Source organism: Oryx dammah, unplaced genomic scaffold, assembly GCF_014754425.2.
Source record: "Oryx dammah isolate SB20612 unplaced genomic scaffold, SCBI_Odam_1.1 HiC_scaffold_10, whole genome shotgun sequence".
Taxonomy (NCBI): Eukaryota; Metazoa; Chordata; class Mammalia; order Artiodactyla; family Bovidae; genus Oryx; species Oryx dammah.
Window position 1 is genome coordinate 46728699 of NW_024070194.1, and position 18361 is coordinate 46747059.

General features: G+C 40.7%; 1 protein-coding gene and 1 non-coding gene across 4 annotated transcripts in view; one reads left to right on the top strand and one right to left on the bottom strand.

The window, feature by feature from the left end:
- Positions 1–18361, bottom strand: part of ODAD2 (outer dynein arm docking complex subunit 2) — a 162122-nt gene that overhangs the window by 79024 nt on the left and 64737 nt on the right. For all 3 annotated transcript variants that reach the window (XM_040248019.1, XM_040248017.1, XM_040248018.1), the window contains 6 exons: positions 14387–14533; positions 13756–13965; positions 9508–9750; positions 8843–8953; positions 6175–6329; positions 4926–5168 (listed from right to left, as the gene is read on the bottom strand). In XM_040248019.1, coding sequence (XP_040103953.1) covers positions 4926–5168; positions 6175–6329; positions 8843–8953; positions 9508–9750; positions 13756–13965; positions 14387–14533 — 1109 coding nt within the window. The remainder of the gene's footprint in view (positions 1–4925; positions 5169–6174; positions 6330–8842; positions 8954–9507; positions 9751–13755; positions 13966–14386; positions 14534–18361) is intronic.
- TRNAC-GCA lies at positions 12923–12995 on the top strand. Its single transcript has one exon. It is a non-coding gene; the product is annotated as a tRNA-Cys (tRNA).

Consider the following 18361-nt stretch of genomic DNA (forward strand, 5'->3'; position numbering starts at 1 on the left):
GGACCTACTGTATAGCACAGGGATCTATACTCAATATTTTGGAATAACCTGTATGGGAAAACAATCTGGAAAAGAATATATATTAATATATATACACGAATCACTTTGCTATATACCTGAAACTAACACAACATAGTAAATCAACTATAATTCAATAAAATTTTTTTTTAATTTTCTAAAGGTAAGTAAAGAGCCTGAGGTATGGAAAAGAAATTTTAGACGTATAAGTTTTTAGTTTCAATACTTTTTAGTCGTTTGAAACTTTATAGTACTTTATGAGAAAGTTACATTCCCCAGAACATAAGCGTTAACAGTTTTTTGCAACGTTCATGTGATTTTTATATACTTGAAGGACAAATTACCTCCAGATGAATTCTGTACATATCAAATAGGCATTAACAAGTCAACAAAAAAAGAAAATCCAGCATGAATAAATCTACTTTTTCATGAACCTAATACATCAGGATACTGGCTGTTCATGTCAGGTCCTCAGGAAGGGCATAATTAAAATGAAACTATTTATACTGAGTCTTTAAGTAGTCTGATGTACTGAGAAAAGTCAGTAGAGTTTTCTGAAATCACTGGTGTCTTAAAAACAATTTTTGATTCAGTAGCTAAACTGTTATTTTTAACATGTTTTGTATTCTTACTGAAAAATAGATATGGGAAGAGAATTGTGCATTCTATCACAGAGCTAATAAAACTCTGCTATGTGTATAGATGTTTACCCTCATATGCCACATCTAAGTTTTGGCCACAGCCACAGACATCTCAAAAAGCAACATAAAACTGCTAATCATTAAAACAAGTTCCTAACCTATGAATTATTTAAAACTTACACAAGAGAGAGGTATTTGTCATTTCCTTACCATTTAACTTGAAGCTTGAAGACTCAATAAATCCTACAAATCTAGCAATAATAGCCACGTCTGAAATATGACCACATGTAACGCTGTTGGATCCTTACCAAACTCAAAACACTGTTTTCCAAAACTGACTTTGTGTGTTTCTAAAAATATCTGTAAGAAAACCATATCCACAAGTACAAGAGGGTTCATCAACCTCCCTGTTGCACAAGAAAGAACAGTTTAGTCTTTATCTTATGAGACTCTGTCACAGAATTTGACACTTTTGACCACATTTCCCCTTACACGCTCTCTTCCCTTTGTTTTTTTCCACATCTTGTTCTTCTGGCTTCCCTCACAGCTGGGGCTGTTCCTTTGCTATTTCTTTACAGGCACCTCTTCTCTGGTCCACTCATTCTTCTTAGAAGAGCAGGTTGAATAGGATTCTGTTTTCGTCTTCTTTTCCCTTTTCTTTCTCTTCCTCACAACCTCACGTATATTCATCACTTAAGTTGCCAAATGTTCATAATACTACATGCCCAACCCACATTCTATCCTAAGTTTTAGATATGAATGAATATCCAATTGACTAGTTATCATCACCACAAAACCTCAATGTGTACTGAATGTAACTGAATTCATCATTCATTTCGTGTACTTATAAATGTTCTCTGAGTGCCTATCCTGAGCCTGGGACTGGGTTAGACAATGAATGTACAATGATGAACAAACTGGCTTTGTTTCTACCCTAGTGAAGTTCATTCTGCCTTCACCATTCCTCCAGCTACATTCCCTATATCAGTTAGTGTTACAAACATCCATCTCATCTATTCATAGTTATCCAAGTCAGAAACCTAATTATCACCCACGACTCCTCCCTCTTCTTTGCGACTCATGCTCAGTCATTCACCTGGTTTTATCTATTCTCTTATTTTATTCTTCTTTAATCTTCACTTTTTTTATTCTTTAGTATTATATATTATATTCCATATGCTTAGTGTAAACGACCTTCACCTCTGGCCCACAATGGTTTCCTAAATAAGCTTCTCTGTTTCAGGTTATGCCTAAAATCCTTTAGTAAACTTCAACCAACTTTAAAACAAAACCCAAGCTTAGCACAATACACAAAGGCCTGAATTATAATCACCTACTAACATGTGTATGTCACACCCTCAAAATTCCTGATTGCGGCTGAGAAGACCCATTCAAGATCCTCTTATTCTTGATTTATAGCAAGTTAAATAACATGATTAATTTGATAAAAGAGAAATGGACTCACCTATAGATAAGTACAGATACTAGACACTCTGACTTTAATTTTGTATTTGTGTTATTATTGGTTTAAATTGCTATTAATTAAAGCTACTGCTATGTGAATGATACTAGCCAACACTTACCCAACACTATTATCAAGTACTTTACATACATTAATTCACTCAATCATTACAACAATCCAATGAGACAGGTACCATGACTGTCTCCAAGTTATTTATTTAGGAGCCAAGGCACCAAGTACTTTAATAATTTGCTGTAGGACACATAGTAAGTGATGAGACTGGCATTCCAGGCAAAGCCTCCAGAATCTATACTCTGAACCACTGTACGCTATTCAGGAGAAAATGAGATTGTGCAAGGTACTAAGCAAGAACTTTATTTTAAAGATGACACATATTTATCATACAAATTGTATAGAAAATATAAAAAAAGAAAGTACAAAGATCCCAAATACTACCATGCAGAAATAATAATCATTAAAATTATTCCAGGGCTTCCCTTGTGGCTCAGTGGTAAAGAATCCGCCCGCCAATGCAGGAGACACAGGTTTGATCCCTAGTCCAAGGAGATCCCACATGCCACAGAGCAACTAAGCCCGTGCATCACAACTACTGCACTTGTACCTAGGGCCCTAGAGCCACAATTTCTGAGCCCACATGCGACAACTACTGAAGCCCACGCACCCTTGAGACCGTGTGATGCAAGAAGGGAAGCCACCAACAAGGGAAGCCACCACAAAGAGAAGCCTGCACACCACAGCAAGAGAGTAGCCCTGCTCACTGTAACTAAAAAAAAAGCCTGAGCAGCAACAAAGACCCGGCGCAGCCATAAATAAAATTATTTTTAAAAAATCATTTCAGTTCAGTTCAGTTCAGTCGCTCAGTCGTGTCCGACTCTTTGTGACCCCATGAATCGCAGCAAGCCAGGCCTCCCTGTTCATCACCATCTCCCGGAGTTCACTCAGACTCACGTCCATCGAGTCAGTGATGCCATCCAGCCATCTCATCCTCTGTCGTCCCCTTCTTCTCCTGCCCCCAATCCCTCCCAGCATCAGAGTCTTTTCCAATGAGTCAACTCTTCGCATGAGGTGGCCAAAGTACTGGAGCTTCAGCATCATTCCCTCCAAAGAAATCCCAGGGCTGATCTCCTTCAGAATGGACTGGTTGGATCTCCTTGCAGTCCAAGGGACTCTCAAGAGTTTTCTCCAACAACACAGTTCAAAAGCATCAATTCTTCGGTGCTCAGCTTTCTTCACAGTCCAACTATCACATCCATACATGACTACTGGAAAACCAATAGCCTTGACTAGACGGACCTTTGTTGGCAAAGTAGTGTCTCTCCTTTTGAATATGCTATCTAGGTTGGTCATAACTTTTCTTCCAAGGAGTAAGCATCTTTTAATTTCATGGCTGCAGTCACCATCTGCAGTGACTTTGGAGCCCAAAAAATGAAGTCTGACACTGTTTCCCCATCTATTTGCCATGAAGTGATGGGACCAGATGCCATGATCTTCGTTTTCTGAATGTTGAGCTTTAAGCCAACTTTTTCACTCTCCACTTTCACTTTCATCAAGAGGCTTTTTAGTTCCTCTTCACTTTCTGCCATAAGGGTGGTGTCATCTGCATATCTGAGGTTATTGATATTTCTCACGGCAATGACTCTACATATGACATCACCAGATGGTCAACACCATAATCAGATTGATTATATTCTTTGCAGCCAAAGATGGAGAAGCTCTATACAGTCAACAAAAACAAGACCAGGAGCTGACTGTGGCTCAGATCATGAACTCCTTATTGCCAAATTCAGACTGAAATTGAAGAAAGTAGGGAAAACCACTAGACCTTTCAGGTATGACCTAAATCAAATCCCTTATGATTATACAGTGGAAGTGAGAAATAGATTCAAGGGACTAGATCTGATAGAAAGAGTGCCTGATGAACTATGGATGGAGGTTCGTGACATTGTACAGCAGACAGGGATCAAGACTATCCCCATGGAAAAGAAATGCAAAAAAGCAAAATGGCTGTCTGAGGGGGCCTTACAAATAGCTGTGAAAAGAAGAGAAGCAAAAAACAAAGGAGAAAAGGAAAGATATAAGCATCTGAATGCAGAGTTCCAAAGAATAGCAGGAAGAGATAAGAAAGCCTTCTTCAGCAATCAATGCAAAGAAATAGAGGAAAACAACAGAATGGGAAAGACTAGAGATCTCTTCAAGAAAATCAGAGATACCAAGGAACATTTCATACAAAGATGGGCTCGATAAAGGACAGAAATGGTATGGACCTAACAGAAGCAGAAGCTATTAAGAAGAGGTGGCAAGAATACATATAACTGTACAAAAAAGATCTTCACGACCCAGATAATCAGGATGGTGTGATCACTCACCTAGAGCCAGACATCCTGGACACATGGATAGATAGATAAAACTTCTGTTTTAAACACTATCTATTGATTTATTTATGTGCAAGACAGAATTTGCACACCTACTCATCCACTCTTCTCATTTTGTCAGTTGTATTATTATATTACTGTTATCAATATCTATAAAATATAGATGATTCCCCTAATGATAATTCCACCACTGTTTTGATTGATCACTGGGTATTTTAGTCAGTACCTCCAGCTTATTCAAGGGAACAATCTGGCTTTCTAAGTCCGATTTGGTCACCTTGCGGTTATTTATAAGCACATTTTACTCTCTCATCACTCATGCACACCAATTCTAAGAGATGACACTCTTCCATGACTTCTCAGCATTCCTTCTAACACTCTCAAAACCTTTCAGCCTTGAGGATCACTTACATCATACTTTCAGGCTCCATCGCACAAGCACCAACTGCTTTTGTGACATTGACAAGTAGAGCTTGGTTTATCCCAACGAGGAGGTTCACGAGTGGCTGGATGCCACCACATCTCCGGATGATGACTCTGTTCTCATGTTCTTGGCAGCATTCTCCCAATGCACCAACCACGTTCACAAGCACTTCCTCGGGCTGGTCAGTTAAAAGTCCCACCAGGGTTTCGATGGCTTTGTATTCCCGAAATCTGAGTTCATCACAAAGCAAAAGAGGGTAGGAAGGGAAGGAAAGAGGTGAACAGTGTTATTCTGATATTAGCTGATAGCAATCTTAGTGATAATATTAATAGCTAAAATGTACTAAATGCTAACTATATGCTCATTCAATCATTATAACAATTCTGTGATATGGATACTATTATTACCCCCATTTTCAAAAGGCTAATCTGAAGCTTGGTAAACAGTGAAGCCTGCATCCACACCCACTGTCTGTGCTCTTAAGTACCACACTGTACAGCCTCTGAGACAATTATAACTTTTTTCAAATCTGAGCATCGACATTCTCACTGCCCTAGGGGTTTTCCCTCACATTTCAGGAATTATTTTACATGAACAAAGCAAAATAAATCATCATTGCATTAGACAGAACATGTAAATTTCTTGTCAAAGAAAATCATCACCCTGAGATAGGAAAAAGCTTGCCTAGAACATCCATCATAGAGTGTGTAAACTCTAAAAATATATATAAAGATAAATTCAAAGATTAAAATCAACCAAATGATCATAAAGTTTACAAATATTTTAAAATTCAATGAAAGCGTATTTGAAAATGACTACACTTGAAGATTAATTGGTTAGTTGGTCTTTAGCTGACTCATCTTGTTTATCTTTAGAAAAAGAATAAAACCAGTTCCTTGTCTAAAGATTCTGTGGGAAATTCATTCTTTCACCTTGAAGGGTCTCTACAGGAAATATCAGGGGTGCTTCTCATTTAAATGGCTGCCCACATGCAAAACAGCCCACGGAACAGGGAGAATACGTCAGCCCCTTCTTTCTATTAAGGCATGAAAATCATTTCCGGGTGGTGGGGTGAGAAGCAGGCACTTTCATTTCATTTCATTTAGTCCAGAATGTGCAGCTTTCAAAATTATAGGAGTAGCATTAGAATCAACTCTTTATTAAAATAGCATTAAAATGGAAGGATGTGTTTTGATGGCCGTAGCTTAATACAAAACACGGAATGCCTTCTCTTACTTGGTCACATTCTCTTTGCTGATGGAACATTTCCATATGGCCCCTGTGGCAGCGGCCAACCGCTCTTTGTTGTCAGTGTTGTTGAGGAGGGAGGCCAGGGGTTTAAGTCCTCCATGCAGCCTAACCAGGTCGCGGGTTTCCTCGTCTTCCGCACACTACACAAAAAGCCAAGTCAGACGCTGTCATGGTCAAGGTTTATCAAGCTTTCAGTGACTGCTAAAGAGGCTGCCAATCTAGTTGCCACGAAACTACTTTTAAAAGAGTGTCATTTTCTGAAACAGCCTTCCAGTAAGACATAATTCTAGTCTATACTGGCCACTGTCTGACAGTGTCTCTCTTCCTTTACGTGGTTTTGGGAATATTAGCAGTGTTTATATCCTGGGTTAACCTCCCAAGCCAGTTCTGGGGTAATCTGGGCTTCTACCAAGACAGAGGCAAGGTCAGTGAGGAACCTAGAAAATGACACGCATGGCAGGAGAATTTCTGCAGTGACGTAACCCACAGCCTTGGGAAAACACAGTAGAGAAGACAGATGAGGGAAGGGAGTTCAGCCAGATCTTTAATAACCCCCAAAGTGAGGAATTTCCCCAACAGAGCCCAGAGCAGCGGGTGGTAGGGACAGCAACCGACATTTTATTCATACATGTTTATCCGTATGTTTGTGTTATCCTCTGAAATAACACTAAGACTGCACAGTGAAAAGTGAAAGTGAAGTCGCTCAGTCGTGTCCGACTCTTTGCGACCCCATGGACTGCAGCCTACCAGGCTCCTCCGTCCGTGGGATTCTCCAGGCAAGAGTACTGGAGTGGGTTGCCGTTTCCTTCTCCAGGAGATCTTCCCAACCCAGGGATCGAACCCGGGTCTCCCGCATTGCGGGCAGACGCCTTACCATCTGAGCCACCGGGGAAGACTGCATAGCTGTTCCCAACTCATGATGCTTCCCAATTTATGAAGCCAAGAGATGACACATGCAGCCGAGATTTGCTATTCTAAGCATACGATTGGGCTCTAAGGTTGTGGGCTGCCTGTCATGTACCATATGTGCCAGGTACAGCCCGCGGAAGGACTTGAAGGGCATTATGCTAAATAAAGTAAGTCAGAGAGAGAGAAATACTGTATGCTGTTGCTTATATGTGGAACCTAAAAAAGACAACAAACGTGAATATAACATAAAAGAAGCAGACTCACAGATCTAGAGATCAGCCTAGTCGTTACAGTGGGGGAGAGGGGCATCCCGGGGGTGAGGGGGCGGGACAGGTACTGTGGATGAGACAGGATTAAGGATGCACTGTACCACGTGGGAATACAGCCAATATTCTGCAATAACTAGGCATGCTAGTCGCTTAAGTCATGTCCAACTCTTTGCGACCCTATAGACTGCAGCCTGCCAGGCTCCTCTGTCCGTGGGATTTCCCAAGCAAGAATACTGGAGTGGGCCACCATGCCCTCCATGAAAGGATCTTCCCGAACAAGGGATCAAACTTGTGTCTCTTACAGCTCCTGCATTTGCAGGTGGGTTCTTTATTACTACCGTCACCTGGGAAGCTCTGTGATAACTGTATACGGAAAGTAACCCTTAAAATTACATAAAAACTAAAAATGCAAAAGTTTGATATATCCCTGCTATGTGTGAGCTGTTTCCTCTCACAACTCAGATGTTGAGGGCCTCACCCCCCTATGTCAGAATGTGATGAAGGTAGTTACAGTTATATGAGATCACGGAGGTGGGCTTGCGTCCAGAGTGCCAGGTGTCCTTATAAGAAGAGGACATCAGGCCACAGAGGAAGACATGTGAAGACAGAGGGAGGAGAGCAGGGGAATGTGAAGATGTCCGTCCACAAGCCAAGGAGAGATTGCCCAGAAGAAAATAATCCTGCTGACACCTCCCCTGAGACTTCCAGCTTCCAGAACTGTGAAGAAACCGCCTTTCTTGTCATTGAACCACCCACTGTGCATGGCAACACACTCCAGCATCTTTGCCTGGAGACTTTCCATGGACAGAGGAGCCTGGTGGGCTACAGTCCATGTGGTCACAAAGAGTCGGACACAACGGAGCGACTAACACTTTCACTCATGTACAGTTATTGCAGCTCCAGAAAACTAACACAACTCTTCACTGACATGAACCTTCCTCTGACTCCATCTTTCTGGCTCATTCTCTCACTTTGCACATTTAAAATGTGTTCTTCTAGGAAATCTACTCTGATTAGGCAGAAATTGGTGCTGCTTGTAGCCAGCCAGAGACAAATCTGTCAAGACCAGCTCTCTGTCCCCTTTACCATTCTAATTTGGTGTTTTGGTATACTATGGAACTTGTAACTCACAAAGAGTTAATGAAGATTTAAAAAGCAAATAAATAAAAAGATAAAATTAATAAAAAGGTAAAACAGGAATACACCCACTCATTCATCTATTGCATCTTGGTGAGAGATGTATTTCCCAAAACTATTGTGTTTGAATAGGACATATGAAAGGCAACACAGAGCCACCATGTACATATCTGGCTATTTTACACAAAGCACATCATAACAGAATAGTAGTTCTCAGACCTACGTGTGCATCAAAATCCCTAGGGGTTCTTATATATGCAGATTCCTGAATCCCACCCCCAGGCAATGGGACCTCATGAAACACCACCTTAAACTCCACGCAGGAGAGCCCATTGTACCTGGTAGATGGCCATGGCGCAATGCTCCTGCAGCTGTTCATTTTCACTGTTCAGGTTCTTTACCAGATTTTCAATTATCCTTTCAGCTTTGATTGCAGCTCGGTAGTTTTCCTAGGAAAATAAACTTCAATAGTTATACAACGCTTAAATAGGCATAAATGTGTCTATTCACATTTGTTAATAACAACACTGAACAAACTTTCTTAATAAACACCATAGTCTGAGCTTAACATACTGATATAACAGTAAGAGAATTTAGTCAACATTTTAAAAAATATATCACCCAGGTACCAATGTAATTGGGCTTCCCTGGTGGCTCAGTCAGTCAAGAATCTGCCTGCAATGCAGGAGACCTAGGTTCAATCACTAGGTCAGGAAGATCCCCTAGAGTAGGAAATGACAACTCACTCCAGTATTTTTGCCTGGAGAATTCCATCAACATAGGAGCCTTGCAGGCCACAGTCTATGGGGTCACAAAGAGTTAGACATGACTGAGCGACTAACACCATTGTAATTAATTTTCTATCTGATTAGAAAATCTCTCGCTTTTGTAAAAGAATTGTGTCTTCTTAAAAACAAATTCCTTAGTAGTTATCATAAGTTATTTTTCCACTAAAGGAAGTCAAGGTAAATTAGAGCACAGTGGGCAGAGCTGGCCTGTGTACCTCTGAGGCACATTCCTGCAACGTCCCCACCACCGGGATAAGCATGTTTTCATGAGAAGTCTTCAGGAGCCGAGCCAACAAAGGGATGCCTCCTGCTTTACGAATGGCCTCTTTGTTCGCATAGCTCTTGCTGCAGCTCCACAGTGCCAGCGCCCCACAGCGGGCCACCTCCACGTCTCGGGTCTCATACAGGCTGGACTGAGCAGGTTCTGCAGAATGCTTCCTACAGTCAAGCAGAGCGACCTGCGAGGGCAGATCAATACAACACATACGGAGATCTTTAAACCACTCACAATAGCCAGGACCTGGCAGCAACCCAACTGTCCACCAACAGAGGAACAGATAAAGAAGATGTGGTGCATCTATATGATGGAATATTACTCAGCCATAGAAGGAATGAAACTGGGTCATCTGTAGAGACCCGGATGGACTGAGAGACTGTTACACAGAGTGAATCAAGCCAGAACGCGAAAGACAAATATCATACCTATATTTACACATATATGTGGGTGTACGTGTTAGAAAAGTGGCATAGATGATCTTATTTGCAAAGCAGAAACAGAGACACAGATGTAGAGAACAAATGTATGGATACCAAGGGGAAGGGGTTGGTGGAATGAACTGGGAGACTGGGACTGATATATATATATATATATATATATATATATATATATATATACAGACACACACACTATTGATACTATGTACATAAAATAGATAATTAATGAGAACCTATTGTATAGCACAGGGAACTCTACTCAGGGCTCTATGGTGACCTAAATGTGAAGGAAATCCAAAAAAAGAGGGGATATATGTATATAGATAGCTGATTTTCTTTGCTGTACAGTAGAAACTAATACAACATTGTAAAGCATCTATACTCCAATAAAAATTAAGTTAAAAAAATAAAATACTATTTGAAAAAAGAAAAAGACAACCCATCCTGCAATCACCTCAGGGTTGCTACTAAGCTCACCTCCCTCAAAAATAAGAATCCTTTAAGAAATTAACTTTCAGCAGTCAAAAGAACACACAGAACCTTCAAAACAACGTCCTTCAGATTTGGGAGCTTTTATATTTCCTTCCCACATGAAATTTAATCCCCCCAAGATAGCATTTTCTTAATATGGCTCTGACGTCTAATGAGGAAGATTTGCAAACCACATCCTGATTCCTGGTATCTCAGAAAGTAGGCTCCCTAGAGCCGTGAGAACTTTACAGAGAGAACTGAAAAGTTCTCTGGCCTGTACACGCCTAAAACCATGAGGCCTTTCTGGAGGACACAGCCATCACCCTGAATTTTCAAAACCTACTGGACCAAATGCACAGCTGTCAGGACCCTCTTTCCTCTCTGCAGTAACCAGTCACCGAAGCCCTCAAGGGAGAGGCAAGGTGCATGCACACAGCGGGGTGTCAGGCTGCCCATGAAGGACAGGGTGTGAAGCCAGCCACCCTGAGCTGTCTTTATCCCCCGCATGTCTTCTCCATTCCTCTCTCACCAGAGACCAAATTCCATGGATACTGCCCACTTAGTCTTGACTGCCTTTTAGAAAGGAGCAGCAGACAATTCCTACTTCCACTGATTCCTAATTCCAAGATCATAGAGAGAGGACACTGCCTTTAATTAGTGCTCACTCATGGTCTAATTGGACCTCTCAGGTGGCTCAGTGGTGAAGAGTCTGCCTACCAGTGCAGGAGATACGGGAATCTCGGATTCGATTCCTGGCTCAGGAAGATCCCCTAGAGAAGGAAATGGCAACCGACTCCAGTATTCTTGGGGGGAGAATCCCATGAACAGAGGAGCCTGACAAGCCACAGTCCATGGGTGGCAAAAAGTCGACTGAGCACACATACACAAGCACATGGTCTACACAGCACAGCACATGGTCCCCACCCAAGGACAAGGGTGGAGACTATTTAGTGGCTCTCAGGTAACTTCTGGGCACAGGACAGCAGGAAGATGGGCTTGATCACAGGGAGAACTTTCTAAAAGGACCTGCCCATTGGTTACTCTAACTGTACCAAGTCCAGTCTCCATAGCTTACTGGATAAGACTGTGTGTGATCCTCATGGTCCTCCAGCTTCATCTCACTGCTCAGTCCATCTCATCCTGGGCCTGGTCATGTTACACCACCTACTTTCCAAGCATGCAGTGTTGTTTGCTAGCTCCAGGCTTTGCCAGCACAGCTCCATCTTTAAACGCTTTTCCCTGATGTGTCTGCCTAACACATACCTGTTCACCTTTCAAGATGCAACTGACCTCTCCTCTCTTCATCTCTCTTTTTAAAATTTATTTAAAATTTTTTCTATCTTTATTAATTTAAATGTTTAAAATTTTTATTGAAGTGTAGTTGATTTACAATGTTTTATTATTTTCAGTTGTACAACATTCACTATTTCTATATACTCCATTTAAAGCTATATATTTAGAATTAAAATTAAATAGATGGCATTATTTTGATTAGGTGACTGCAATTGTCCAAACTCCAGTCTACAACACACGTTGCATAAGATGCCCATAAAAACATTTTATTGTTGTATCATTCTTATGAAGCAGTTTTGGTGGACAGTCACACCAGCCTATCACATGATTCATTATTTAAGCAGAATAATGATAATCAAAGTAATAATTCCCTTTCTCTCCACAGTTTATTATGAAAATTTTCAAATATTCATGAAGGCTGAAATATTCATGTGGCAACATCCACACATCCATCCCCTAGGTTCTATAATTACCATTTTTCCACATCTGTTTCATTACATAGCTATCTATTCATCCATCTATCCAGCCACAAGTCCATCTTATTTGTGAGGCAAATAACTCTAAGCTTTAGTGCTCTACAGATTACAACTGACTACACAGCATCTCTTCCAGGAAATTTCTGAACATGTTTCACCATGTACATATTCACATGGAATCTGCATTGATTCAATAGATATTTCTTAACTGTTAATGTGTGTGAGGTCCTGGGTAAGGTGCTGAGGATGACACTGAGATGAATAAGACATGTTTCTCATCTTCAAGAAACATAAAGTAGGAAAGCGGTGATGTCATCCAGTGTGATAAATGCTGTGGGAGCGACTCAAGACACAGTGAGGATGAAAACGCACTTCCATACAGCACGTTATAAATATCCCTCCTGGTGGGGCAGAGACCCTGAGCCAGCTTCTTTCTTCCAGTGACAGTTACTGAAATAATCATGTTTTCTGATTATATATGTAATATAACAAACTGGCCAATGTAGGGAGGAAAGTTGGTAGTCATTTCAGAGAAAACCCCTTAGGAACAATTTTGTGTATTTCAAGTGATTTTTCTACACTTGTTAGCTAAGGTCTTTAAAAACTGGGATCATGGATATCATTAGTTTTTAATCCTGTGATGATTTTATATAATATTAAACATATATTTGGGGCTTCCCTGGTGGCTCAGATGGTAAAGCATCTGCCTGCAATGCAGGAGCCCCAGGTTCAATTCCTGGGTCAGGAAGATCCCGGAGAAGGAAATGGCAACCCACTCCCATATTCTTCCTGGGAAATTCCTCTGTTCGAGGAGTCTGGCGAGCTACAGTCCATGGGGTCGCAAAGAGTTGGACATGACTGAGTGATTAACACTTTCACTTTCACACATACATTTATTCCTTGTTACTAAATAAACTTCTAAGAAACAATACTGACAGCTGACAATGGATACTTCTTATGGATGTGTCACTTATGGTTTTACTAATCTCATCCTGTAAAACATGTTGTTTTCAGTTCTCACTTCTGTAAGTAACAGTAGGATGAGTGTCTGCCGCTCTGTCTCTGTGGGGGCAATTATCTCCATCTCCTCATAGGATGTGGGTCTCCAGACGGTGTCCCACTGCAGAGGGCTTCATCCACTGTCAGCCTCTTTTTTTCAAACTGCTTATTTAATATTGGACTATAGTTGATGAACACTGTTGTGGCAGTCTCAGACTGAATGAAGTCAGTCACCACCCTCTCGCCGCCACTGCCTCCCCTGCATATGAGTGTATCCCCACCTGTGTGATAGATGAAAATGACATCTATTTTTAAAAATTCATTATTTCTTTGAAAAATTAGGTTGAACATGCTTTTTTGGCTGCTTGCCAACGTACATACACAAAAATAATTTTCAAGGGCATGTTACACAAGAAAAAGATTCCCAGAACATAGCCAGGTGTTACTGAGTGTCCAGGAGGAGCAGGAAAGGACAGGGGATACCCGCCCCCATGAGTGGCACCTACTCACCAGCTTGGTGATGCCTCCATGGCGTCTTACCACCCGCCGGGCTCTCCTAAACTTGGCAACATTCGCAATTGTCTCAGCTGCCAAGCATTTCAGACTCTTATGTGGAGAATCAAGTATATTAACCATAACTGGTAAGCCCCCAAGGTCAACAATATTACGTCTGATTTGAGGATTATGACTGATTTCCTTCAGGATTTTTAATGAACCAATCTAAATGAGAAGAAAAAGTTACAGATGAATGGGTGCTTAACGCAGAACCAGTGCTATATTTTTTAAAAATTCCAAGTCTACCTAAAATCCTTCCCCAATTAAGTCTTTTAAGGGAACTGTTTATTCCCAGGTGTTATATACATCCCCCAAGTCCCTGCATTTTCCTGCAGTTAAATAAACAAACATTCATCATTTAAGAAGCATAAGCTAATGGAAAGAAGCCAAAAAGACAAGGAAGAAAAACAGAGAGTTGACAAAGGTAGCTAATTGTAGTAGAAGTGAGTTATCAGTAAAAATTAAAGACCAGCAACAAGCAACAGGAAGGGCAGATGCCCAGCACTGAGAAGAGAAACACGTGAAGAGACGCATGAGAAGCACATGTGTATCAAGGCTCCTCGTCCACTGTGATCAAGACACTCACCTTACATTTGACTTCATCTGTCTCAAGTAAATTTATTAAAACTTCAAGGCCTCCAACATCCCTGATCGCCAACTGGCAGGTCTCTTGTGCTAAGTTAAAATCCTTCATTGAACACAATGCAATCACGGTAGCCGTCTGATTTCCTCCCTGCAAAGACCCAAGGCCACAGAAAGGTTAAATAAGATCACGCTCCCATAGAAATTTACTAAACGTTGATGAATCCATGAACTGGGAAGTGTGTGTCCCCATACACAGCATGTTTCGTTTTTTAAAATTCTCTGAGTGGGTTATAATTTGTTAAATGGATCATGCTGAGCTAAAGCACAAGAAAGCTGTCCAGGGTGTCATAAAACATTATTCCAATTAAGAGTCGACCATGTTAAGGTGGTCTGTCTGCTTTAAACAGCTGCAACATCAGGTGGAATTATGATATTAAATAGAGTCAGGGGCAAGCCTTGAGAGAGGTTCTGAGGAAGGTGAGGTTTGCGTGGGGTTACAGGCAGTCCCTGAACTGTGTGAGCTGCAGTGCAAACTGTGTCTGAAAGTTATTCTTACAGATGTACACAGTATAGTCTAGAACACAGAAAACGTGCAGAAAGCAAACTGCCTGGTAGGCAGCACAGTGATCCATGTGGGATGGAGAATAAGCAGGGTGAGGCTGTGAGGCTGGGAAAGAGGAAGTGATTCCCCTAAAACCTGGGAACCAATGGGTGGACTGAAGGAGAGAAATGTCATGAATGAAATGCTGGCCAAATAACATGCAAATCAACGTCTGTTTAGCTAATCACCACATGTAAAGAGCAGTGGGGAACAGCTTCTTCAAAAAATCCAAGAGATATAAAAATTTTTTAATGATGATCAGTGAATCAGGCCTGCTAGGAAATTAAATAAGAATTCATTGCTGAAATTAAGTAACATCCACTGATCATTAATGCTTTGAGAAATTTTTAAGAACACAGCATATATTACTTCTACATGCATATATTACTGCTACTGCTATTGAGAGTGGCTGCTAAATAAGAGTTCCTAGAATAGTTAATAAGACAGAAAAGCAATACTTCTAACGGAGCCAAGAAAAAGCTATTTTATGCAAAAGGTGTTCATAAGACAGCCTTGGGTTTCTATGTCAAAACACAGTAGCAACGGCCTAAATACATATTTTTCTTTTTTTGAGGGAAGACATCTTCAAATTATAATTACTATCATTTGCTAATCATGGCTTTACATTGCTATATTATATATATATATATTATATGTGTAGGTAGATAGACTTAGCACAAAAAAATGGAAATTATACTCAAGCTTCCCACCTTCATATCATGCAAATACATGCATGCCAATCCTCCTATAAATTCAACACAATATGTTTATAACTAAAGTGGGATCTGTAGAGGGTGAGCATCAAAAAGTGAAGAAATAAATGTTTAGGCTTCAGAGACTCTGCTTGCTCCCTTCCAGAATATTCCCTCCACATCTCTAAAAGTGCTCTGAATGACATTTCTGCTTTTCCTTCTAATTTTCCCTCTGGGTCATCTAGGCTGTCTTTTATATTCAAGATTAAGTTTAGAATGACAAGAGCCTTAATTTTATCACTTACATTTAAAATAATAAGTTTTGTTCTTAGAGCTTTTAGCATCTTTTTCTCAATAACAAGAGAAATTTAATGCCACCAATTTTCCCACAGCTGGTTTTAAAACATGAAGCACTGTGTCTTCTATCATTACTGTCAGTATCATGAACCCCCTGTTTGGGACACAGGACCCCACACACCAGTTCCTCTGGTGCCTCTCTTAGAAAAAGGTAGATATTTTGTAAACCATAAGAGAGAATCTAAATACTAACCGTAATTAACTAAGGAAAATAACATAGAAAAAAGAAAAGCAAAGAAGATAAGAGAAACAACTCATTAAACAAGGCTCTTTTTCTGAATTTAAATGGTGAAAAGGAGGCAGAAAGTTCCTCCCAGGCACCTGCAGGAACAGAGCTGGGTTCTTAAGGGTTGGACAATGGAAGCTGAGAGCCTCAGATCAAGAGGATTCTTCAGGCAGTGGCTTCAGACTCAGCACAAGCAGGAGTCTGAGCAGGAAGCAAGTAGTTGTTCAACAACGTGTCCCGCCCCAGTCAGGCCAGGAAAGCCCTTCCCACCAGGTCCAACTCCCTGAAGAAGAATTTCTGTCCTGCTATTCCCAGTTATACATGATGGGGAATCTTCCTGACTCCCTATTCCTGTGTCTAGTTTCTTTGGTAGCAGTTTTCTGCTTAGACATTCAGCACCAGCTTGGCTTCCTCTTTCAAGTTCTTTTCATTTTTCTCCTGTAGAGTATTTCCACCTTTTGAGTTTTACTTCATTATTTACACTATAACGGATGACATAAACTTTTAAAAGTCATGTAATTGCAGCTGATGCCCCAAACATAAGATCTTGTATTTTGCTGAACTATCTTTAGGCCAATTTTGAAACCAAATGATGGAAAATATACATTTGTCATTAAGAAGTTAGATCTTTATAGAAAAAAATTTTTTTCTGTAAATCAGCTTTTTTGAAAATCTGGAAACATATTCATAGGCTTGAGGGATTTTTTTAGAACAGTTTTTTATGAGGGAAAGTTAGTTTTTCCACATTTCAGGATTTACTTCTACTCTTGTCACTGACCACATTCCCCAAAGGATTATAAATCTTTCAGAATGAATACCAGCAGATGGGAGCCAAAATATTCAATGTACAGAGCCACAAACGTTAGCCAATTGCTATTCTTTAAATACCAGCTATGTCAAAGGATTTTCAAATGTCCATTCTACTTTGACCAGATGCCATAAACATCTTACTGAAGAGAAATAGTACAAATATGCTCCTTTTAAATTAAATCTCCCCGAGAAAGTAATTAGTTGCCAATACTTATTTTCACATTTTATCAGAGATTTACGTTTGTGAGGCTTTTTAAGAGCTGGAGAAAAACAGAGTGAAGTATTATTTTACTAGCTTCTGAAGGGTTTTGAAGAATGCTTCCAATAAGCTTTTCCATGTCTTGAATTAATGCAATTCCTTTGCTAGTTGTCCTCCTTCCTCTCCTGCTTCTTTAACATCTCCAACTTCTGCCAGCCTTCAGATATTTTACAGTTCATGCTCCTTTCCATGACCAGCAGACCCTCATGCGTGGTTGCAATCACGCTTCAAACACGATGAGACTGGATGAATGTTGCTTCTCGCTTTTCTCAAAATTTCTTCTTAAACGATGAATAGAGGATTTTTTAAAAATAATAATAATGATAATGTTTTCCTGGACTTAAATAAAATTTTTGAAGTAAGTATTACCCCCTCCAGTATAGAGTAATATCCTCCCTTACTGTTGATAAAGAAGCGATACACATTGTCTAAGTTGAGATGAAGAATGTATTCAGGAATAAAACAGAGAGAAAGCTGCCTGAAATCACTTCTGTATTCTTTCATTCAACAAATTTGCTTACTATTTACTTAGCTACTTGCCAAGTCTGATGCCAGGCCCTGGAGACATCCTGGGAAACAAAAATAGACTTGGGCTCTGCTTTTATGGAGCTCACAGTTTAGTAGAGAAGAACGATTTTAATTTTCTAAAGTCCGTCCATCCCAGTAAACGGAAACTTTAAGTCTGAGCGGGGCTGTAAGGGAGAGGGGCACAGGGCCGGGCAAACCCACAGCGGGGAGGCTTTAACTGGGCCGGGGGCATCAGGGAAGGTTCCCCTGAGGAAAGAATGCCTGGGCTGAGGTCTGGACAGAAAGCAGGCTCAGGTGAATCATCAGGCGCTGTAATGGCTTCAAGTAACCCAGTTCAGGAAAGGATGCCAGAGTTGGCAGATGGGACTGTGATGGCAGACACGCTCACAGGGTCATCCCTCCTGGTGTCCTGTGAGACTCAGGGAGACAGCAGGGTGGGCAGGGGTGGCAAGGGGAGCAGAGGTCCCTCTGTTCCCGTCTCCACCATCCACAATCAGAGGGCG